Genomic DNA, 24,525 nt, shown 5'->3' on the forward strand with positions numbered 1-24,525 from the left:
CATTTACAACATGCTCTGAAGGCAAGTACACACAGCTGCTGAAGGGTTCGTGTCCAGGTCATGTAGTTACATGTGTATTTCTTTCTCACGTTGGGGACTCCGTGCAGTGAATCCTTTAATTTGCAGAAGAATGCGTTTGACTGAAGACAACGAGGCTGCGTGTGGAAACCAACACGCGTGTGTGACTCTCGTGCTTTGACTTTGACACGTTACAGGTTATTTTTGTTATCAGTTTCGTGGGGGGCTCAAAGAGGACCCACCTACAGCCTGCACCCCCTCCACTCCCCCCTGACCTCCCCTCCCCTCTCTCCCACCTCCTGTCTCTCTGTCCTCTTGTGCGCTGCGCAAAGGAGAAGCCGCGCTCCGCAGCCAGCCGTGCGCAAATTCGAACTCTTTTCTCCAATTGCCAAACGCGAGCGAGGGGATAAATAGGGGTTTGCGCGACTTTCCTCACTTTTTTCCTTTCCTCTCCTCCGTCAACTCTCAATGGGACCAGACGACTGAGGCGAGCCAGCTGCATCACTTCGCCATGGACTGTTGCGCACATGGTTCCGTGCGCCTCTCGTTCCCTGGATATTTACGCATCGCGCTGCTGTGGCTCGTGCAATTACAAGCGTTCGCCCAACACGGTAGGTGGACGTTAAACTTTATAGTCTCTTAATTTACGACAGGTTTGCGCGCAAAAAGACAAACCTAACATCCCCCTGTGTCCGCAGAGTTTTGCAAAAATGTCCAAATGGTCCCCAGCTGCTATGAAACAGATGATTTTACCTCTAGGATAAAAAGAATACCTTTTCATCTCCAATATCCGGGGTGTTAAAGCAATAGCAGATGTCTAATGCAAGCCAGAGCTGCGCGTACAAAGTCTCTAAAGCGTATTCTCGACATATAATGCAGATTTGAGAACATCTTGCCTGATAGAAGCAGCAGATTGTGCAGAGTTGGCCTGAGCCGCTGCATTCCCATCACTAAGCGGCTCCAGAGGTTACATGGACCTTCACCAGACACAAGAGGACAAGACAGACAAGGACAAAGACAGTTACACACACAGGTGGCAACAAGAGGCAAAGATCACAAGTGAATTTAATTTAAATGGAACAAAATTAAGGGTAATTGTCAAGTGAAGACATTCAAATTTGTGTTACATTTCTTTAATTGATAGAGTTTATTTGTCAATTATCACTTCAACAACAAGCAGGAGAAAAAGTCCTGGATGTGTTTCATTCTCCACTATGCAACTTCATTTCAATGGAAAACAGTTTGCTTCATCTTGATCCAGGAAACTATTGTCCTGTTAACTCATGTCCCATCTTGCCCTCATCTTCCTGCCTCTGCCGCGCACACGCGGCCATGAATTTAAAAATAGAGGACTGTAAAAGTTGTGCAACACTTTTATGATTCAAGCACGAAAAGCTTTACTCGAGTTTCACAGCTCAAAAGTTTCATCCCTCGGTTTTTATCTCAGCATGAATCCTGTCATTATTCAGATGCAGTAACAGGCGGTAGCTGGCCTGGTCGATCCAACATGCTGGCGACCAACCCACACACATCTTTGTCTCCAGGGCCCAACAGCAACTGATCAAAGCAGACAATCGTAAACTTTAAGGCCGGCCGTCGTAAAACTGAGTCCTCCCTGCAGCTTTGCAACAAGAATACCAGTGATTTCTCTCTCACAGCAGAGTCTGACACAGGCGGGGGAAACACTGGGAGAGATATGATGATTAAAAAAAAGCTAAAAGGCACCAACAACAGTTTCATTTATCAACCTTTGCCAGTTTACTTTGTTTTACTGATTGGTGTATAAATTCCTGCAGATGAACACGGGTGCTAACTTTGGCTCAACAGTTGTGTTGTGCATGGCCCCTGTTAAATAAACAAATAAACTAAACCTGTCTTCTACATTCTTCCTAACGTATTAAAATGTCTTTAACGCTGCTGAGCTTTCAGCGGGGCCGTAAATAAAGAGTTCCACAATCTGCTATGAAACCAAATATCTCAAGCTTAAAAGTGGTTAAAAACAATTCACAGGATAGTGAAACATGTGATTTACTCAGCAGAATTTCTACGTGCCCTCCTGCTATCTCTACTCTGGCTCCATCCCTCACCTGAATGTTCCGGACATCTTCTTTTCGTTGACCCTTGAAAGAAAAATTCCAGACAATGTCTCGACCCACTTCTCTAGACATTTTCTACAAATCTTGGCAACAGCTTCAAAGTATTAAGACACATCATTCAAACGCTGCTCTTTAAAGCAGATAATTACGCCTGTTTAGTGTGAATCATAATGAGTCTTAAATCATGTAAACGCTTTGTGATCCTTAACCCTCTGTGTGCTGGTCGGACGCTGTCGTTTCTGTTTGGTGTTCGGTGAGTGACAGGCCCTCTGGGAAAAAAGACCTGTAACCTCCGTTATGTTAACACCACACGCTCCCAAATTAATCTTCTTTCCTGAGAAACTGGAGAATTCCCTGTGGAGTCCCTGCACATCTGGACCGCTGAGGGGCCTCCCTCCCAGTGGGATCTCCTCCACCCAGGAGCCGCTTCATTAGCTCACCTCCTCCCAGCCCCCCCCCCCTTCCCTTCCCCTGCGGCTCTGTAAACTCATTAAGCCGCCAATTGGAACAGTTTAGCCGGCAGCCAAAGTCACGCCGATTGTCCTCCTCCTCCGAGAGAGCCAGGTTGTTTGGACAACCTGTGACCTCGGATCTCGTCAGGGGAGACGCCAGACGAGGTGAACCCAAAGACAGGCAACCGTGTCAACAAAAGCATTTGCTTTCAAGGGGCTGTCAACATGGAGACCGGCCTGTAAGACCGTGTCTAGGCTCGGGATCACGGCAGTAACTTTGCCCCATGCATTCAAGGCTTTGACGTCCTAAATACCCTGACTGTTTGTTTTCCTTGCCACCGCAGCCAAACTCAAACAGAGGAAAGGGAACAAGGTTTGTCTTCAGGAAGTGACATGACAATTTGCTCTTTTTGTCACGGGGTAGTTAAGAAAGTGCTCTGTTGACAACGTCCACCCATTTCGCTTCACAGATGCAGAGCTGTGAGGAAAACGGCACGTTCTGTTCAGGTAACTCCCCCGGTGGTTTCAGCCACCAGCTGCAGGCGGTGTTATAGATGCCTCTCAAGCGCCATTGGTGTTAACGTGCCTTCGGGCGCGCTGAGAGGCGAGTGGCTCACTGGAATGTCTGTTGTTCTTAGCAATTTAGATCCATCCAAGTCACCTCTTGAACGATGCCTGATACTTTTGCTGCTATTTCTTCTTGGCCACTTTGATTTGGAAGCTTGTCAGCGATTCACGACTGGAGGGTCACAGACATATAAACACCCTCCTGAAGATGTTTGACGTTTTAATCTGCATCCAACGATACTGTTAGCTTATTTAAAGTCGTCAATTCATGAGCTTTAATTCAGAGCTTTCAACCACAGATGGACTTTCCCTGGATGACAGAGGTTATGGTAGTTCCTAAAATTTGGATTCCGACGGCCAAGAATAAAATTCACACTATTCCTATACCTGCAGCGTCCAGAGAAAATAAAAAGACTCGCCTAAACACAGCCAAGAACAGCCCGACTCAATCAGAGATAAAGGCATGATACGATCACAGCCTGAGATGGTTTCCTTTCCTCGTTGTTAAACTGTCCTCTTTTGTTTCAGATCAGTAAAAGCAAACGGAAACTGATTATTCAGATTAACAGGGTCAAACTAAAAACACAGAATAAGAGCCTCTTCTTCTTCTCCTCGTACAATTGTGGAGAAGTCAAGTTTTACAAATGTAAAATTCTGTTTTTCTTCTTCGTCCTTGTCGTCCTCGTATTCAGCTCAAGAGTGTTACCCAGGAGGCCACCGGATTTTGCGTGACGCCTACCGGAGCATTGACTTTGACTCCACAGAGATCCAGAACACTGCCATCCAGGACCTGATCTGTGACCACTCCCTGTCGCAGGGCTGGTACAGATTCAAGATCAACAACAAGCCGGCGGAGATGCCGACCACCTGCGTTGAGGTAGGACTCCAGAAATAGCAGATGAGCTCTGCCAAAATAAAGCGATTTGTCTCACTTGTTTGTTTCACTTTGTCTTGACTTAAATTTAGTACAAAAAAACTCTCACCTCTGCCAAAACAAGCCTCAGACGTCCCCTGCAAACAACAGATTGTTATAATAAGCACCTTCAGCACAGCTGGAGTTTATAATAACCCATCACAGCAGATAATGACTATTTCTATCCACCCCACTGCAGATGAACCGCTGCGGTACACAGGCCCCGGTGTGGCTTTCACTGAAGGACACCTCCCTGCCGCGGCCCGGCGAGGTCCGCCAGCTCTCCGCCTGCGCCACCTGGCAGTTCTTCCACGGCAGCACCAAAGACTGCTGCCTCTTCCGCATCCCCATCACGGTGCGGAACTGCGGCGAGTTCCTGGTCTACTTTCTCCAGCCCACACAGGGGTGCATGGGATACTGCGCTAAAGGTACACACAATTTGTTGTTGGGTATTGTATTATCTCTTTTCAAGTGAAGCTGATGGGATTGCTCAGTCATTTCTTCCACAGAAGTTCTCTTCCGTGGTTTCCAACAAGTTTCAAACCTTCATTCTTGATCTTAGAGAAAAGCAGTTTGACATATGGCTGATGAGCGATTGAGTCAAAAACGAGTAAAGGAAATGTTGTTTTGTGAATTTCTTGTTTCAGTTTCTCCCAATTTGGGACCGAGACTTTGCCCGACAGGCGAGGTGGAAGTCAACGGCCAATGCAAAGGTAAGGTTTCAAAAGGTCAACTCTTTTTACTCAAAGTACAATGTTGTGTACCGTTGTAAGATTGAAGAGAAACAAACTCTGTTTCCAGCTGCTGTCCCATCCCTCCAATCTCGGCCGGTGATCACTCCGGAGCTGATCGGCCACAGCGTCCACCTGAGGTGCTCCTTCATCCCGCCGCCGTGGAGCCAACCGCTGGTCTTCCAGGTGGTTTGGGCCAGACAAGTCGGCCACAACATGAAGGCTGAGATCCGGCAGGAGACCACTCTGAAGGCCTTCTCTCTGGTGGAGATGGATGGTGTTCACTTCAGGCTCGGGGAAACGGTAATTCTGCTGCTGAAAGCTTCATAGTAGCCTGTAGATCATGCTGTCGTCCTTTTGCCTGAGTATGGAAGATGGAGAAGTTAAATCAGTTGCAGGTTGGAAATCCCAAGCTCCACATGCTTCTCATTGAAACCTCCACGTTCACCTCGTCACGTTTAATTCAAGTGAAGGTTTTTACACGGAGGGAAGCACAGATTCACAATGAAGCCATTTCTTGTGACGCTTTGCACCGTTTTATCAACGCACAGCTCTCGCACAGTAGGACCTTCTGCTCCTGCTCTAGGACACTTCTGCACTCGGCTTACAACTGTATCCAGCTGCAGATAAGTCATGCAGAGTACGTGGATGACAGCAGTCAGGTGGGCTTCAGCTGTCTTTTAACAGAAGACCAGAGGTGAGACAAAGCATTCAATCAGAGTTTGTACGTGATATTTGACGTCAGTTGGTGATGACGCTCACGTCTAACATGCGACAGACGCAAAAATGAATAAAACAACGAAAAGAAAACAAATATATCCCAGTGGAGAAAGCGGTGACGCACACACAGAGGTCACCGATGAAGATGTCAAGAGAGTTTGTGGTGAAGAAGCCAACAATGGTGTCGGAGTGGAGCTGCAGCAGAGTTTATACAAGTTAGGAAATTAAACGAGGAAGACAACTGAAGAAACAAATCTGTATATTGATGGAAAACGAAATTATTTCTTGCCAGTAATCACATAGATTTTCAATGGGATGCTTTTTGAAAATGATGTGATGTCACTCTCACGGCTCGCCCCAGAGCAGCTGTGCACCACTGCGCGGCCATATTTGGACACCAGGCTTGTATTAGTTGTGTCTGGAACGTGTTGTGGAGGGCTGGGCTCGCTCACGGGGCCCATCTTTAACACATGTTGATACTGCAGCTGAGTAGGGTCAAAGGTCATCTCCACTTTTCCTCTCTACCCTGTGAGTGAGTTAAACGTTAGTGTTCTTCGAGCCGGGGGATCAGAAGGGGCGCTACACTGTGGGCTGCACGGGGAAATTTTGGGATAAATCACAAATACAGTGTCAGACGTACATTGTTCGTCTTTTTTGATGCATAACAATCACACATGCTGGGAATTTGAAATAACTGTTCACTTGGAAATGTTCTAGAGAGCTTAATAAGGAGAAGACATTAAGGAGCTCAGAGAAAGAACTTGCTTTTATCTCTCCTTGCAGTTCTCCTGCAGCGTGTCGACTTTCAGAGCCAACTCCAGCCGCAGCAGATCTACCCCGAAAGAAAGCGAGAGTTTCTATGCCGGACTGAAGGTAAACATGTTCGTGTTATGTTTAAACTCAAGTCTACGCCCGGATGAAAGGAGGCGTTCCCTTTATTCACTGGCAGAACGTGAGAGGAAACCTCACGGAGCTGGAACATGCGCAGCCAAACTCATCAAACGCTTGTTTTCTCTTCTTCTCGCCCTTCAGTTTTCCCCCGAGTCGCTCCACATAGCAGAGAACGGGAAGGAGCACGAGGTGACCGTCCACAGCACGGTGCCCATCCCCTGCTACAACACCAACCAGGGCCACCAATGTGGAGTCCCTCTGGCTCTGAGCGTCCACAACCCAGGTCAGACAAGAAAACAGAGGATACCAGCTGTGTGAACCATCTTAACAAGTGGTAGAGAGAGAGAATACTGCTTTCGGCAGTGAGATGGAACAACCTTTAAGCCTTAATATTGATAGTTCTATCAAATTCTGACTAAAACATGAGAGGAAGTTCAATTAATTGAATTCTCATTAACTCATATGTAGTAATTTCACAGGACGCTTTAAGATACATTAAAAAACTTCAGTATAGAGAAGTTAGGAACTTAAATATGTCAGTTACTCAAACCCCCATTAAACTTTGGCTTCTAATCGACGGCCTGTTTGATTTTAAGTATTTTTAACATTTACAGAACCAGAGGCAACTGAGCCCAAATATAAGTTTTTATTTATGTATTTAGTCCAAACAAAGATGCCCTGAAAAAGAGCCTGTTGGCTTATTAAAGATGATTAGAGGGTCATGTCTCCGTCCTCACTCGTCTCCCCTGCTGCTGTTGACACTAAACGTCCTCCCTCCTGCTCTGGCTTTTCCGTCTGTTGTGCTTCAACTTGTCCTGTACATCATCACATCAAAGACGGCCCGGGGGGGCTTTTATTACAGTTCTGCAGGCAGCTGTGTGCCGTCCGTTAACACTAACCTACCGCTGTGTTGACACCCACAGACAGTCTCGGACACGAGGCCTCCGATGTGGCGCTGTCCACCTGCCAGGTGGAGGTCCAAACTACCGCCTGCAGCAATGGCAGCTGCGGTCGGTCGTTTTTCGTCACCGCTGTCACCGATTTCGCACGAGATGGGAACCGTCCCAGTCTGATAGGTGCTCTGCCGGGACCCAGCGCACCACGACTCTGGAGGAACTACATCCCGGTGTCGTTAAAAGTGAGTTGAGTCCACGCTGAGGTTACAGGGATTGAAAGACATAAATTGTGTGGAGAATCCTTGTTTTGTGATGGGTTCATGAAAAAGTTCATACTCCTCTTGAGGGTTTATAAAGGAACTTTACAAGGGTTTAAGAGGAGGAAAGACGAGTAGTCCCATCAAACCCCAGAGAGGCTTCCTGTGCTCCTGGAAGTCGGGGAAAATTGGAATTCGTGGCATCAAAGTTGCTTTGGACTTAAGGAGCTTTTTAGGGCTTTATGTCATTTTTTCCAAAATTGTAACAGAAGATGCTAAAGGGGAAGCTTAGGAAGCCACTGTGGATTTTACAGGCTCTTTGAGGAGATAAAAATACTTTATGTTGTTACAAAGTAATTGTCCTGCATGGATTCAAGGGTTTTGTGTTGAAGACGGCCAAGGGGTCTTCAACGGCCCCTGGCTGTTCTGCGATCCCTGTTGAGGAATCCTCTTAAGAGGGCACTAGGGTCCAAAACTGAATGACGAAGCAGCGGACTGATATAATTATCGAAGTGTAACTTTAATTAAAGAGTATTAGAAAGGCTGATCTAATTACAGGTCTCTCTGTCTGACTGTGTACATATACACCAAGTTATACCGTGCTTTATTAAGTTAGAGGGGGTGGAGTGTGACTGACATGAAGTTTGAGGAGCGCTGCTCTAAGTGGTCGTTAGTTATGTCCACACAAGCCATTACGTTATGTAAGACATGATGTCAGCCCTGCAGACACTGTGTCTCAGAGGGGTCCTCAGAACAGATGGGAGTCTGTGTGCATGGTGAAACATCAAAAGCTCAAGGTTAGAGGGTCGCAGGGTGCCCACCCCCCTTTAATCTTTGTTCTCCTGACCTCTGCTCCCAGGTCACGGTCCAGGACGTTCCCACTTCCATCTGCTACTCTCTGACTGACCCACATGTCATTACCCTGGACGGCAGGTAAATTTACTCTGTTATCAGTCGTCAAGTTTAATTAAATAAATAGTAGGTCTGCTCCCCAATTTAAACCATGACGTACTCGCATATCATTCTGTGTGCAGGCGTTATGAAAACCACCAGACTGGCACCTTTGTCCTCTACCGGAGCCTCGGCAGGACGTTCGAGGTCCATTCCCGTCAGTGGGACTGCGGCAGCCGACACTACGCCGTTGCGTGCAACTGTGGCGTCGCGGTGCGGGAGGGGAACGAGGTGGCCATCTTTGACATGTGCAACGGGCAGCCGCAGGAGACCAGACCGCAGCTATCTCTGAAGAGCCTCGGCGATGCGGAGGGCACTCGGGTCAGGGTGCTGGAGTCCCACCAGGGGAAGAAGGTCACCGTAGGTACCCGAACATTTCGACACCGGTGCTGGTTTTCGTCATAAAGCGCAGTTTGCCTCCATGTCTGAACCACGTCACATTGAATTCATGTTGCTGCAAGAGGAGATTCTGTTAATTAGCTGCTGGATGTGACTCTCCTCTTGTAGTTGATCTTTCCCTCCGGGGCCTTTGTTAGGGCCGATGTTGGCGATTGGGGGATGAGCCTGTCCGTCCGGGCGCCCAGCGTCGACTACGGCAACACGAAAGGCCTCTGTGGCACCTTCGACCACAATGTCAACAACGATTTCCACAGCTCTGACGGTGTATTCTATGGGCCTGATGAGCTTCATCGCTTCATACAGGACTGGAGGTCGGTAGAACTACCATATTTACTACCTTGAACTAACTTGGTGGAAACTAGTCTCTACAAAGCCTTTTGTTTCTTCTGTGTGCGGTAGGATAGCCCCAGGTGAGAGTTTATTTGACATGACACCTCCCGGGATGACACCGGAGGTCAGGAGGCCTTTCTGTCAGTGCCGGAACGAGTACAGCGCTTCTCATCATACCAGCAGAGGGATGAGGAACCTGTACGGTCCCTCCGCTCATGCCGACTGCATAGCTTACGATAATGTGGATTACACATCAGTCTTCCCCTCCATGGACACGACGGTGGAATACATGAAGAGTCCAGGGAGAGAGGAGAGCATCCTGGATATGACTGACTTTAATAGTCATCCTCTGGAGAGGAGGCACCTTCAGTTTCCCGGTGAAAACGGAGACAGTGATGCTGAACTGGACAGCGAGTTCAGGGAGGATCATCTGCTTTCCGTTGACAGGGAGAGGAGACAGGCATCATTTGAATTCCAGCCTGTGTTTGCGGCTCAAAGCCTCAGTCCGGCAGATCTGGAGAACTTGGCTTACTTTTTCCCTGAGGATCACCTGGCAGAGGCCCGACCGCAGATCCAACCCCAGTGGCCCACCCCGAGTGGCCTCACTTCGGCCAAGGCTCTGGAGGTGTGTCAGATGGCTTTGTCCAACTCCACTGTCGGCACGGTGTGTCGGGGGCTTCTGGGACGCCGCCTGGACGAGGCGGTGGGTCTCTGCATCCTGGACCTGCAGCTCAAAGACGATTTGGGCTGGGAGGAGGCACTGCTGCCGCACCTGGAGAACGAGTGCGAGAGGAGGCTGCTGGAGAACCGGACCCAGAGAGCTTTGGCTGTGGCAGGTCCACCGGGAGTGTCTGGGGAAGTGGTCACGGCACTGCGCTGCCCCAACTTTTGCAATGGGAACGGAGAGTGTACGGAATGGGGCTGCCAGTGCTATCCCAGCCACAGCTTCTATGACTGCAGCCTGGCCATCAGTGAGTATATGAGAATTCTGGTTCTTTAGGTCTGACAGTGTATAAAACAAATATTCTCCCATTTGAATGACTTGTTATTTACTCAGGCCAGCCAGTAGAGTTAACTGATCTGGAGAACAGTGGATTGTGTGACATCCGAGCGTTTGACTGTCGCAACGTTCGAGTGTTTGGCCTCGGCTTCATCGACTCTCCTGACCTCAGCTGTCATGCCACCAGACTGAAGGTGAGGAAAGGCGAGGCCACATGCATGCCTGTGAACCTTATAGATGAAATTATATACACTATTTAATTGAATTCCTTCCGAATTTCTGCCTCCACAGTACATGAATGGAGTTTGGGTCGCAGGAGAAAAACAGAGAACCAAAGCCACCTTCCTCAGCTCCAAAGCTTTGGACTGTGTCGTCCCGTCTTTGAGCAACACCGCCGTCAACACGGAAGATTTCATGATGGACGACAAGCCATACGCACGCTGGGAAATAAAGGTAATGCTGCAGAAGAAATGTGGGGTTTTTTAGGGGGCGACCGCTCTTTTGTCGGAAACTGTTCATAAAAATATCTAATTTCTGTCAGGTGACCAACGACGGCTCCCAGTACAGCCAGGCCAAGGTGCTGACCATCTACGATGGCGTCTGCCAGGTCTGCGCGGCATCGCGCTCAGGACTCTGTAAGTTAAAGGTAACTTGCATATGAAAAGTGAAATGTTTTTTCTAAACTGAAGTTGTTTATCTCCTCCACAGTGAATACAGTTAAATAGATGTAACTGCAATTCTGTGAGCGGGGCAACGAGTCTGCTCTGACTGCAGCTTTTACCCCGTTTTACTTAGGTTTCCATATTGAAAGAAATGTGCCTAACAGCAACACTTATATACGAATGTGGCAGCTTGTGTCAATTGAAGGTGTTGGAATCACAGGAAAGCTGAAAACTGTTATATCGAGTGTATTTTGATGAAGTATTTAAACACATTTCATGTACCTCCGGGATTTCTTTCATAAGAACCCCAAGCTCCAACACTTGCGTATCACAAAAGAGTGTTCAAACCCACGCTGTTTATTTATAAATGAACATTTATTTACTACTTTTACCAGGGACTTGGGCTTTTTGACACTGCAGATGTTTCACATTCACAAAAAACTGTATAACACACTGGAGGAAAGAAAAACCCAAACACATAATTACCCTTATATAATACAAATATGTTTGTGAGTTTCCATATGGGTGCTTTTCTTGAGACTGAAAACTATTTTTTTTACATATAGTCCACTGAAGATATTTGCCCGACTCGAGGAAGACAATCCTCTTCATGGTTAAGAGAAACAAGAAAGACACTAAACCTCCATGACTTCTTTGCTATCTTCTTGTTAGTTCAGCCATAATTCACGTGAAAACTTGGACTCTCCAGTGTTTGTTTGTTTGAATATAACAGAGCCAGTGGGTGTTTAGTGGAAAAGCGTGGTGAAGTGTTTTATATGCTCTGGGAGGGTTGCACGACTCCAATGACTAAACCAGAGACAGAGGGCTTTCCCATCCTCGTAACACTCAGCAGCTGATTTAGAACTTTACATTCGTCGAACAAAAAGATACCGGGGGGGAGGTCCTGTTGTTACTGGAACGGCTTTTTATGGGAGAGCATACATGTCATCTCACCAACAACCAGGAACAGTGAACACACACAGCTGCAGCCACACAGACATTTGCATGTGTTTGCCAAAACCTGGAGCAAATTTAATTTACTTAAGAGGAGATGGAGCAGATGATTTCCTGTTTCTTACCTGGCAGAGAAACCCCCCTCACAGGGAAAACAAACAGCTCGGAAAAAATGTGTTTTATAATTTTGTAGTTCCTGCTGTTAACATGTCAACCCTTCCAAAGCAGCATTGTGAACATGAGTACGCAAACAAACCTCGTCTCTGACTCGCTCTGTTTCCGTTGGCCAGGAGCGAACGTGTAACATCGATGGGATGTGTTTTGCAGAGGGAGGCTCCAATCCCAGCAGCCCTTGCCTCCTCTGTGACCCGGGCACCTCCAAATTCACCTGGTCTGTGAACCAAGGTACCGGCACGTTAGCTTGTTTGTCTCATCGCATGAAGAACCTCAACGGTTATCAACACCACATTAGTCTTGTTTGTAGTTATAATGCAACGTGTTAATAACACAATGCATCAGAAGTAGCATTAAATGAATGATAACACAATTAAGCCTAAGACCTACCTAGAAATATAAAAAAACTAGTATGTCATGCTTTTTAAGGTCTTAAATTCAGATTATTGATATTTGATGAGATTATTATTATTATATTGAAGATTGATAGCATACAAATATAATGGATTCTTCCTTGGGTCATGTCCCACCTCTCCACAGAATCTAGTAGGAAATAATATTTTGTTTGCTTTGCTGTTTCAAGATATCAAGGACCCTAGGAATAATAGATATGTGTGGAAGTCGTGAAGCAGTGAATCAGTGCTCTCACTATTTCTGTGCTGGTGCAATATTTTATGTGAGCGAAAGAGATTGTGAGTGTTTTCTTTTCCCCCTGTCGCCGGCTAATGACGACCAACAACAGGGGAGAAGCAGCCTTTCTCTGACTGTGTTGGTGCGGTGTCACTGTGGCAGCCGTCCAACTGCGCTCCTGTTTGTCTCCATTAGCAGATCAAAGCGGTGGAGGTTTAGGTTTCCCAGCATGCCGTGGCCTGTCGCTTAACCACCAGGGGAGAGGGGAGGGGAGACGAGGGGGGGGGGATCACATGGTTAATTTTCACAGCGACACAGGCAGACTATCGTCCTTCCTTACCCCCAAATAAAGCAGAAAATTATGAAACAGTTCATGTCACGTTCAGCCTTAAAGGAGACATATGATGCTTTTTTCAGTTTCTTCCTCTTGTGCATTCTGGTGCATTTTTGCAGGATGGAAGAGGAATCTTCAAAAAGCATGATCTGAGCAGTGGGTAGGGGGTGGGGGGGTGCTACATGATCTCGCTGAAAGGGCCGTTGAGAGCAGCAGCTGGAAAGAAACGCTGGAAACCCTCCTGCCGGGGAGAGATGGAGTGTTTACGACGATTCTTCCAGGAACAGCCTGGACGGATGTTTTTGCCGAGCAGGGACTGTGATTAAAGAGTTTACTTCAGGACAGGAAGCAGATCCTGACATCTAAACACAAACATGTGTAGGTGGAGACGTAATGATACAGACAGCTTCTGTTTTTTAGTGACGGTTTGTATGGATTGCATAACAAAAGTATTTCAGCTTTAGCTTCTTCACCTTTTTCCCGTCTGGCAGTCAACGAGCCACCGGCCTTCCACCGACCTCAAAGTGACCTGCGGACATTTGCCGGGGAGAACTTCGTCTTCCAGTTTGCGGCCTCTGACCCCGAGGGCTCGGCGCTCCTCTTCCAACTGGAGGAGGGGCCGGCGGGGGCCGTTCTCTCCCCAGCAGGCCTACTTATCTGGAGGGTCCCGCTGCTTCCAGGGGAGAGGGGCCGTCAGTCCAGGCGCTCGTTCCGCTTCACCCTGTCTGACGAGTGCAATGCCCAGAGCAGCTTCACTGTGGAGGTAGAGTTGGAGGAAGAGAAAGAGAAACAGATGGAACTAAGGGGAAAGAAGGAAGCAAGAAAGTTTAATGTCTGGTAGAATTATTGTAGATTAGAATGCATGGTTGAAGTGAAATGAAGTGAGAAACATTTTAACTTTAGGAAAAATCAGTTGGAGTGATGCAGGAAGCCACAGGAATTATGGGAAATGTGGCCTTAACTTTAAAGGACATTAAAACTCTCAGTTTTACTGGATATGTGGGAGTCTCGAGCAGAGGAATACAGTTATTGTTGAATATTAAAATGCAGCATTGACGAAAACCTCTGTCTCCTTTTCTATCCCTCCTCCAGATAGACGTGGTCCCGTGCGGTTGTCAGAATGACGGCACGTGCGTGACCGACGTCAACTTCCCCGCCGGCAGTGGGAGACACCTGTGCGTGTGTCCCGAGGGTAAGCAGGGTGACCTCTGCAACGAGGACATGGACAAGTGTCTGTCGGCTCCGTGCTCGGCCGGAGAGTGCGTCAACACGGCCGGGGGGTACAGATGCGAGTGTCCTGCAGGGTTGAGAGGTAAGAGTTAATGAAACTAAAAATGGATCTGTGCCCCCGAAATTCATGTTGGCATCCCATTTACAGTTTCCTGTTTGTTTGGCAGGAATCACGTGTCTGGAAGATATCAATGAGTGTGAGAGAAATCCCTGTTTCCCTCGAGTCCAGTGCCTCAACAGCTTTGGCTCCTACAGCTGTGGTCCCTGCCCTAAAGGCATGCTGGGAAATGGGACAAAATGTGTGGGTAAGTGATGTGGGCATTTTTTGTAAGGTGTGTTGTGCCAAGACAGCTGCTCCACCGAATCTGGTGCTCACACGTTTCACATCAGCAGATACAGTACGTCATGGAGCAAGGCACTGAGAAGAGAAAACCAAACCGGCTCACTTACCATATGTTTCTGTCGAGAGTCTTTAATTTACGAGTCATTCAGTTGCAGGTTCGCTAAATCTGGAGTCCAGTCGTAAGATCTGATGGAAAAAGATCATAAAAAAAGTCTGATCGTGTCCTCACGAGAATAGAATGAACAAAGAAAAAAACGCTTTTATTGTAAAAGTTAATGAGAGACTTAACTCCAGATACATGTAGATGTTCAGTTATCGCTGGATGTTATTAACCTCCGGCAAGGATGTGATTAGTTTTGGTTTGTTCGGTATTGTCAGAAGATCTAAAATACATTTGATGCACATAAACCTGGATCCCATTAGCAGTCATGACAAGAGCTTATCAGATCCTGATCTCACATAATAAAAAAATAATTCCTGTATTTATTCATTTCAACAACCATAATGTCAGTTCCAAATTTATTTCAGATTATTTACATGCAACCATCCCCCGCAAAAATGCTGCTTCTGTTGTAGAAAATCAGAGATAGGATCCATTATGGAGACGAGCATAATATGATCGCTCGGTGCAGCCGTGCTGCTCTGAGCAACATTCAGCAAGACCCACAGAGGTTATGCAGAATAGAAACCAGGTGGCTGATGGCACCCGATACGGCTGCCTCCCTCCATGTCCTCAATTTGTATCACAGCCTCTGATAACTGGAGTTAATACGTTAGAAGAATCCCTGCCACTGTGGGAGAAGGAGGTTGTTCTATCTATTCCCCTTTGCTCCCAGCTCAGCCTTTATGGGAATTCACAAAGAGTTATGCTGTGATACATAAAGTTTGTAGCTGGAGGTGGTCTGCGGCTGTCGGATGACTTTGGCTCTGCAATCGTTCTAAAAAGTAAAAGTAACTATGTGACGGTTAGTCAACAAAAACATCCGAAGAAACCCGGTACTTAAAGCTTGTTATAAATAAGCTTTTCTGAAGTCTGAGACCTTTTGAGCAATCAAACCATTTCAAACCCGGGCATCTAAGCAAGGCAACTATCAAAATAACAGTGTGCATTGCGAGACATGACTGTTTCTAATGGAAAAGTTGGCCCTCAGCAGAACACCAAGCACAAATCACAGACCATATTGTTTGTCATTTTTATGGACCCGTGAGGACGGATCCTCGGATTTCCTCTTTCCTTTGTTTTATTGCTTACTCCTCAGTCCTCTGATCTCCTTGAGCCAGAGGACTTTGGTTCAAATCGCTTCACCTCCTTCTTCACTTCAGGGTAAGAAAAGAGCTGACTTTGCATTTCAGGGGCCATTGGAAGGGTTTTTACAATGAAGACCCTAAATCTTAAATGTCTTGAGTGTAAGACAAGCTGGGATGAGGGTTGCTGTCACTGTCAAAACCACACGAGTGAAGAGTAAATCAATTCTAAGTTGAAGACCAGACACAGATTCATAGAATTAAGATGATTACACACGAGTGAAAACATCACTAGGATTATTTTATAGTCATTTCTGCCAATAGATCCCTTTTACCTAACTCGTACACTGAACCTTTGTCTTGATTTAATTTTTTTTGTTTTTCTGCCAAACCTGTTTATAGGCTGTGAGTGGTGATTACGCCTCATTGTGATCTTTACACAAACACGTCCCCAAGTTCCAACTCTTGCTGGGCGTCTCATTTAAAGCAACATGTTGACCTAACAGGGTTTTTTTCCTTTTCTGTACCATGAGCACAGAGTGTAATCCTTCCCTTCTTTTCTATTGGAATCACACAAAGTGAGTGATCTTGAATGGGATGTTATTCCAGGTAAGAGCATCTGATATATGCATTACATGACAAAAAAAAAAAATGTGTTTCCCTTTATACAGCAGTCGCCAGGCCGGCCACCATCACTCCCACATCTGCTCCTCGGACGACTGTCTCCAACACGCCAGATGTTCTGCTGCAACTCCCCAAAAAGACAGACACTTTCCGGAAGACGATTCCAGGAATTGACCTTAGTCGATCACAAGCCAAGACCACCTGGAGAGAGACTCCAGGAATTAGCCTGAAGCCAAGCCTTGCTAAGGCGGCAGCCAACAAGAGCATCACAGCGACAATATCAAGCGTCACCCACACAAGAACTGAAGCTTTGGAAAGACACCAAGGACTTGACTTCCAGCTTCCCAGGACAAACACAGACAACATAACGAACATCTCAGGAATTACACCGGACCAAGTCGAGGCTGATCAGCCCAAAATCAGCAACACAATAGTCAAGACAGCCACGGCAGCCCAACCAACAGGAAGTGGTAGATCAGCTCCAGGTAAGCCCAGCTTCACACTTGATTTTTCATGAATAAAAACAACTGTAGCTATGGAGGGTGGTCAGAGGTGTTTTAGGAACAAGCAAAGGAGTATTTACCGCTCATTAATCCTCCTGTAATAGGAAAACACTAACTTACTGGGAGAATTGCAATAATAAAACCCATATCAATCTGATAAACTATGATAAAGATCCGGTTCATATAAAGTACTGACCGCTATTTCTTTCCACCCAGGATCAGCTCCATTGCCGCCCGTCAACGTGTCGGCGACATGTGCCAGCAGGCCCTGCTTTCCCGGGGTCCAGTGCATCAACCGCCGGCCGCCGCATGTCGGCTTCGTCTGTGGCCGCTGCCCGCCCGGCCTTTACGGCAACGGACGCGTCTGCATGAAGAACGCCAGGGCAGGTACGGGAATCACCTCATTTGACAATCTGAAAGCATGCTGAGGATCGTCTGACTTTACCATTGGTTCACAAAATCCCGGGACATTTTGTAATTGAAACCTTTTCTTATCCTTCCTTCCTTTGTTTCTAACACACACACAAAAAATCAGTCAGTAAATATCTTCATCACATGTGGGGCCAGATCATAGCTTATTTATATTTTGGTATTTTCATTGGTGTCGCTACGCTGTCCTTTGTGTGTGTTTCTTTTGGTTAGAAAGAATGTTTTTATTTTTATAGCAGCACATAAATCAGCATGAGTGGTTAGAGCCTGCCTGGTTGTAATAACCACCCCTGGTACTTTTTGAATCTGCATCCGGCCGCAGAGCTTCAAAAGAAGACCGCTCAGAGTTTTCTGTCTCACAAGGGGACTTAAGTAACAGCTCAGAAGAGACGATGTCTCTCCGACTTAAATCCCTTCACTATGTCTGTCTGGAAAGTCGCAAAGCAGAACAGTGTGTTGAGACTCAAGACACGAATCGCATAAATCACTCCATTTTGATGAGTTCTACTCAAGTACTGAAATCAGTGCTTGTCAAAAAGTGCCCTTAACAGAAAAGATTGTGTGAAAAGTGAAGCCAAAGTGTCTTTATTGCCCCCTGGTGGCTTACTGCGGTACAAATCATAAACCCTTGCTCTCCCATGTTAGCAGGTGGGACATGGTCACAGTCCTTTTGTTCCTACAGTTATAATTTGCTAAGTTATGACTATAGACAAACGCTGCTCTAACGCCGTTTGTCTTTCCTCAGCATCCAATCACCTCCCTCAGCAGCAGACAGACGGCAAGCCCAGCCGATCCTCGCATGGAAGCATCAGCAAAGTCTCGCAGCTCCACCTGCCCAACCTGCCGTCAAGACACGGCATTAAACACCTGTCCTCCTTTACCGTCACGAGGCAGAACCAAGATAACACGCCGCGCCAGGTTCCCTTGTCCGCAAGGGGGGGCGGCACTGGGAGGAGAGAGGCAGTCACTGCTTCCAGAGGTGTGACCAGAACATCAGAGAGTGCCCTCCATGTCACGGCAAACACTCCCAACAGCCGCCAAAGTGCCAACCCCAGGTCAGGGGCCAAGACATACGCCACAACTCGCATTGCTGCCTCGAGCGAGGTTGTGGTTCCTCGTGTGACCGTCTCCCAGGTGAGTCCAACTTGTCTACACCGTCCTTCATAAAAGAAGATGTACGTGAGGACAGGAGCATCCTATAACCTTCCTGTCTTCTGTCATCTGTCTTTGAATCCTCTCTCAGCAGGCTGCATCAGCACTGACTGCTGTCACACCTTTAAGGGTAACCCCTCCCGCTCCTCACCTCTCCACTCGGGAAGTGACGCAGTCAAAACAGGCAACTAAGCCTCAGCTCAACCATGTGGTATCAACCCATGCCAAATCCTGGACCCGTCCGATACCGGCGCTCCCTCTGACAGCGGCCCTGACAGCTCTGTCCTACTCCCTGTCTGAGACTGAGTTCTCTGCGGACGGGGACGGGGCGGAGTCTGGACTTGAGGGTTCAGAGATCACGCAGATGGTCCCGGCATTGACCTTCCCAACACCGGGCAAGATGGGCTCCCCGCCACAGAGAGCGACCTCGGTACAGCCAGGCGTTCGGAGCGGACAAACGACTCACAAACAAGTGACGACATGCGCCACTATGCCATGCTTTCCTGGCGTCCAGTGTGAACCAGCCGTGGATGGTGGCTTCAGCTGTGGGAGGTGTCCAGTGGGATACACCGGTGATGGACAAGCCTGTCGAGGTACTATGCCAAAATTACACCCTATCGTCTCAATGCGATCAGTATAAGCAGCGATATCAATCTGGAATTTTGACATTACACTCAAAATATTACTTTAAAAGATCTTCTAAAAAAGAAAAACACAAGCATAACCTCTCCACGGCGCCCCCTGTGTGTGTTTTAAGCTGTCTGCAGGCATACGTGTGGCAGGAACATGGTGTGCGCCGCGCCAAATACCTGCCGCTGCAAACCAGGCTTCACTGGATCTGACTGTCAGACAGGTAAATAGAGAAATGGAATGTATTGTATTGTACTTAGTCATATTTCAACCATTTGCATGTATCATTCTTTATGCAACAATATTACATTTTGGGTTTTCTCGTGTATTTTTAGCAATCTGTGATCCAGAGTGTTCGAACGGGGGCGTCTGCATTGCTCCCGGTGTTTGTCAATGTCTGAGAGGGTTTCATGGAGAAACTTGCCAGGAAGGTGAGTTTTATGTTACTCTGATTTCATGTCACTAAAAATATCCATAAACCCATCTACAGCTACTTTTTGCATTATAAATACACTTTGGAAAGCAGTTATTTCCTGAATGTTCCCGCATGGTAGAAACTGCATTAATATAATATATATATATATATATATATACTGGATAATTATCACTAGGCCTAGAAATGAACTGTTATAAAGGATACAACTAATAGAGGTCCATCTGTGCAGCTCTGTGCAGGTCACCCTGTGAGAACGGAGGCACCTGTGTGGGTCTGCAGACTTGTTCTTGTCCCTATGGGTTTGTTGGACCTCGATGTGAAACCAGTGAGTTTACAACCTAAAGAAAGATGATGTTTGCAAAGGCCTGTGGGAGTTGTAATTGATGAATACGTATTAATTAAGTTTTGTGCTGGAGAAATGAGGAAATTGTTATTTTGTTGTTCTGTTAATTACAGTGGTGTGTAGCCGCCACTGTCACAATGGAGGTCAGTGTGCGTCTCCGGATGAGTGTTTGTGTCTGCAAGGCTGGACTGGACCATCCTGTGAAACTGGTGAGTGTGTCTTCTTTTTGTGTTAATTCCCTTTGTGTGTCTTTGCTTGGTTTGTGTATGTGTACCAACCTATAGGTGCTAATTCTCTCTCTCTCTCTCTCCTCTAGCTCTCTGCTCTCCGGTTTGCCTGAACGGAGGTTTGTGCGTTCGGCCCAACATCTGCGAGTGTCCTCATGGTTTCTACGGAGCACAGTGTCAGAACGGTGAGTCTGCAACTTCAGTCAGCCAATCAGATTGTCACTTTTAACTTTGTCGAAATGTACGTTTTCTTTTGGTATTTTGGCCCATTTTGTTTTTCCTTTTCTTCCTCCAGCTGTTTGCAGTCCTCCCTGTAAAAATGGTGGCACATGCATGAGGAACAGCGTGTGCTCCTGTCTGCAGGGATACACCGGGAGGCGCTGCGAGAAAAGTACGACCTCATCATCCCTCTCCTCTTTTTGCTCGGGAACAACTTCCCGCACCTCCTTTGATTCTTCCTATTCCTCTTTTAATATCTTATACCTATCTCGCTGTGGCACTGCAATGTCCTCTCTCATCCTACTCTTCCTCCTTAAATTACTTCCATTAGATAAGACCAAAAACTGATATGACCTTCAACTCTTCTGTTCAGGCTTTTGATTCTTTCTGTCTTTCTCCCCCTGCAGGTGTGTGTGAGTCCATGTGTATGAACGGAGGCAGGTGCGTAGGTCCGGACATTTGCGATTGTCCGTCCGGTTGGCGAGGGAAGAGATGCGATAAACGTGAGTGCAGCGAAACAAGAATCTTATATAAAACTTCTTCACATTAACAACGATATCAAACTCCAGGCCAATCTCCAGGCGACACAGTGAGAACTTCGGACTTGTCCTCCTTATGCGGACATTCTCACCAATTTCTCAGTGAATAATTTATCCCCATGTTGCATAAATATGAATTTGAGATCATATACATCCGGATCATAATCTGGATCAGCACCAAATTTCACCTGTACATGGATATTAGCAATCTACTCATGTTAGATTTTCTTTCTCTGCATTGTTTCTTGAGAAATTAACAAAAAGGCAGACGAAGTCCCTATCTGGCGATGTTAAAGACAATTCCTGGATTCGCCCTCTTAATCGAATCAACCCAGAAAGTTTTTTTTGGCCCATATCCCACTTTTTATACCAAGTTGAAAGAAAATCGGTTTGGTAGTTTTTTGCGTTATCCTGGCGACAGAAGAATATGAAAACATTACCTCCCTGACGGAGGTCAGACAGGAGATAAGTAACAAATCCTGACATTTAAGAATGCACAAATCCTCTGTCATTTATTCCAGAAGACTCAACAAATATACACCACATCTGTGAATGGATTCCATATCAGAAATTGATCAAGGTTCTGGATTTTGACCATCAAACCTTGTTATCATGTCTCAGTCACACTCACCAAACTGAGGCAGAGGCAGTTGAGGTGAGCGTCTGAACCCTCCGGGCTCGGCTGACAGATGCTTCCACAATGGAGCTGCACACATGGGAGCCATCAGTTCTCACGTCTGCAGTCTGTTACGGGTCTGACCCATGATATTCTACTGAGGCTGAAAAGACACACATCTTAATATCAGGAGGGGGAAAGAGAGTTGACCACAGATGATCTGTTAAAAGCTCAAATCTGCAGCTTTTGTTTTGAAGGAGGTTTGGTGTAGTCTCCACTTCCTTGTTCCTCGGATCACACCTGTCACTCATTAGGATGGCCTGTTCACGGTCACGAGTGGCCACACCCACTCTGATGCAACATTTGGTTTGACTGACATATTTTTCCTTTAATTTCCTCCAACACAAATAAACAGCCTCTCAGCTTCAAAGCAGAGCAAGTGGGCTGAAAATAACACAGAATTTGAGGATGTTAATTAAAAATATAGAGGATTATATAAACATACACATTTACAACTAGCAGGACAATTCACATTACCTCTGCCAAGGTCTAACAGTTGTCTTATGAAACCACATTGAAATCCACTTGATCCACATTATTAGAAAATGTGAGAAGAATTGCTGATCTGGAATCTGCCAGATTGGTCAAATCCTGGCTTCACTTCCTCAAGCATCTGCAAAGCCCCTAAGGTTAATAACTCTTTTGTCGATTCCCAGCCAGCTGTCTGCAGAGGTGTTTGAACGGAGGAGAGTGTGTGGGTTCCAACACATGCCACTGCACCCCCGGTTGGCAAGGCATGCTGTGCCAGATCCGTGAGTATGACAACAGAAGCACAAACGCCTGATTGGACCAAGTTTTGTTGCTCTTGTGTCGTCCAGAGACCAAGAGATGTGCAGGTTCTCTGTGTTCCCGTCCTGATTTATGTTTTTTATTTTGCAATTTCACAGCTCAGTGTCAACAGAAGTGTCTGTACGGGAGTCGATGTGTGCGACCAAACGTCTGCGCCTGCCGGAGCGGATCCTCTGGCTCTCTCTGCTCCAGGAGGGTAAGAAGAAGAACCTGAGCTTCCAGTATGTTTTTAACTACACATACAAAGTCTTTTTTTAGAAAGGGGAATATTGAGACTGCGGTATTTTACCCAGCTGGTCTGAGATTCACACATGTGAGAGTCAGAAGATCGGCACATGAGGGAAAAATGAAAACATGTGAATATGCTTCCAATTCCATCACAGATGATGAGGGCCAGTGGAGAAATCTGGGCGGGAAGAATGCAACCACCATTTTATCTGTGCAAACAAACAGACAAATATCTAACATGGGTATTCATATAAAGTGTATTTCTGTATCAAGGGCTTTTCAAACTTACCATTACCACCAGACATTGGTAGGCAGAGCAGTTTAATGTACAAATTCCTGAGGAGAAAAAGAAACAGAAGTTATGTATAACATCTTCAGATCGGGATATTATTTAGGTCTTTAAGTTGAACATTTTGTCTTTCATATTCTGTCCTCCATTCTGTGTTTTAACCTCATAAAATCCTGGGTTTGCTTTTTTCAGCTCCAGATTGCCCACGGTTGAGATCCACTTTCTGGCCTCAAAGACCGATCGGCTGGAGTCCCATTAGCACCCATTAGGTGATACGGAGCTGTCAGCACTGTGCGTCGTCAAAAGAGAAAACCTCAGAGTGTCTAAATTGTCCTCGCTGGATTACTTTGCAAAGTTCAAACTCCAGGCTATCACCCGAATACAGTTCAAACCAAGCAGGGTCCCCCTTTTCTAGATTAGCTCTTAAACTGGACGCAGGGGAAACAAGGTTTTTAAATCCTGCACTAGCACCCAAAATAACACAAATCAACATAGTGATAACAGTTTCTGCCTCTAGTCTAAGTCCTAAAACAGGCCAGTGACCAAAATGCATTTGTCATCATCCTGGATTGATCAGCTGATTTTATATTCATCCATAATCGCCTGCAGTGGAGATCATTATCATCCTGGAAACTTTATTTGTTTACTTTAACTTCCATCAGGTTCACGTTTTGCTCTCCAAACCTCTGTAAGACTATTTATTTATTTGGTTGTTTTATACCGTCGCATATTTCTTGTTGTATATATCCCAATATCTGTATAATCGGTGTTATTTCTTATTAAAGCAGTGTTATGTTTGGTTTGTAAGAAAACAAATAAAGATCCGGATATGGGATCAGTTTCTGGAAATCTGTTTTTATAGATATTGAGGGTATAGCTTCCTGCAATGGGTAATCAGCAGATTCACCAGTTTGTGTTTTCCCTTATCTTCTGAACCGACCCCGACTTGGTCAGGTATGGTCTGATCTGTGCTGTGTGGTAAAGCGGCGCCACTGGGAGACACGTGCCACACGGACAGACCAGTATAGAAGCTCATCAATCAGGACGCCCAGCTTAGGGGATGAAGGGAAGTGTCAAAGGGATTTTGACATTGTGATGGAGAGATTTTCCGACTGAGACAACCAAAACACATCGGCTGTGGCTCAGGAGCTAAAGGGGGTCGTCCGCTAACCATTTACAGTTGGTGGTTCGATTCCTCCCTGTGCCAGCGGTGTATGATTGATGTATAACAGTCAAGTGCTGCACATGTGTGCGGTTGAATGCTTTGGATGTTCATCAAGACTATATAATAAAAGTACAATATAAATTCAGACCATATATACGTATCAGTGATAGAAGAATGTAGTACCTTACCTTTTGTTTCAACACATGCTTGGAAGAGCTGCATCCGCCTCCTTATACCCATAATCCCTTGTTAATGGCGGTTCATAGAGCTAACGACCTCCAGCAGGGTCACATCAGGGACGGCGTGTTAGATCACCTGAAAAGCATAGATTTCACAAATGATTACAAGGCAATAGCACAATGTTCAAAAGCGCTGATAGCATCTGTCTTTCCTGATATCAGACAGCTGTTCCTAATCTTTTTGTGACACCATAACATGTTTTGAGTTTGCGCGAGCCTCCTTTTGTTTTATTCTTGGACTTGC

At 46.3% G+C, this 24,525-nt stretch overlaps 1 protein-coding gene across 1 annotated transcript; it reads left to right on the forward strand.

Moving 5' to 3' along the window:
* Positions 1-338: 338 nt before the first annotated feature.
* Positions 339-23,699, forward strand: si:ch211-246m6.5 (von Willebrand factor D and EGF domain-containing protein). The gene is made up of 33 exons (XM_062381123.1): positions 339-629; positions 3,826-4,010; positions 4,246-4,474; positions 4,694-4,759; positions 4,848-5,080; positions 6,281-6,370; positions 6,530-6,671; positions 7,312-7,526; positions 8,401-8,474; positions 8,576-8,852; positions 9,000-9,202; positions 9,291-10,192; positions 10,279-10,415; positions 10,513-10,674; positions 10,763-10,867; positions 12,128-12,242; positions 13,467-13,738; positions 14,068-14,287; positions 14,373-14,510; positions 16,465-16,902; positions 17,137-17,307; positions 18,095-18,483; positions 18,596-19,094; positions 19,259-19,354; positions 19,467-19,562; positions 19,797-19,892; positions 20,024-20,119; positions 20,227-20,322; positions 20,433-20,528; positions 20,764-20,859; positions 22,228-22,323; positions 22,459-22,556; positions 23,070-23,699. The coding sequence occupies exons 1-33, from the start codon at positions 530-532 to the stop codon at positions 23,088-23,090; spliced, it is 6,249 nt and encodes a 2,082-aa protein (XP_062237107.1). The 5' UTR covers positions 339-529; the 3' UTR covers positions 23,091-23,699.
* The last annotated feature ends 826 nt before the right edge of the window (positions 23,700-24,525 follow it).

The sequence above is a fragment of the Platichthys flesus genome, chromosome 22, assembly GCF_949316205.1.
Source record: "Platichthys flesus chromosome 22, fPlaFle2.1, whole genome shotgun sequence".
Lineage (NCBI taxonomy): Eukaryota > Metazoa > Chordata > Actinopteri > Pleuronectiformes > Pleuronectidae > Platichthys > Platichthys flesus.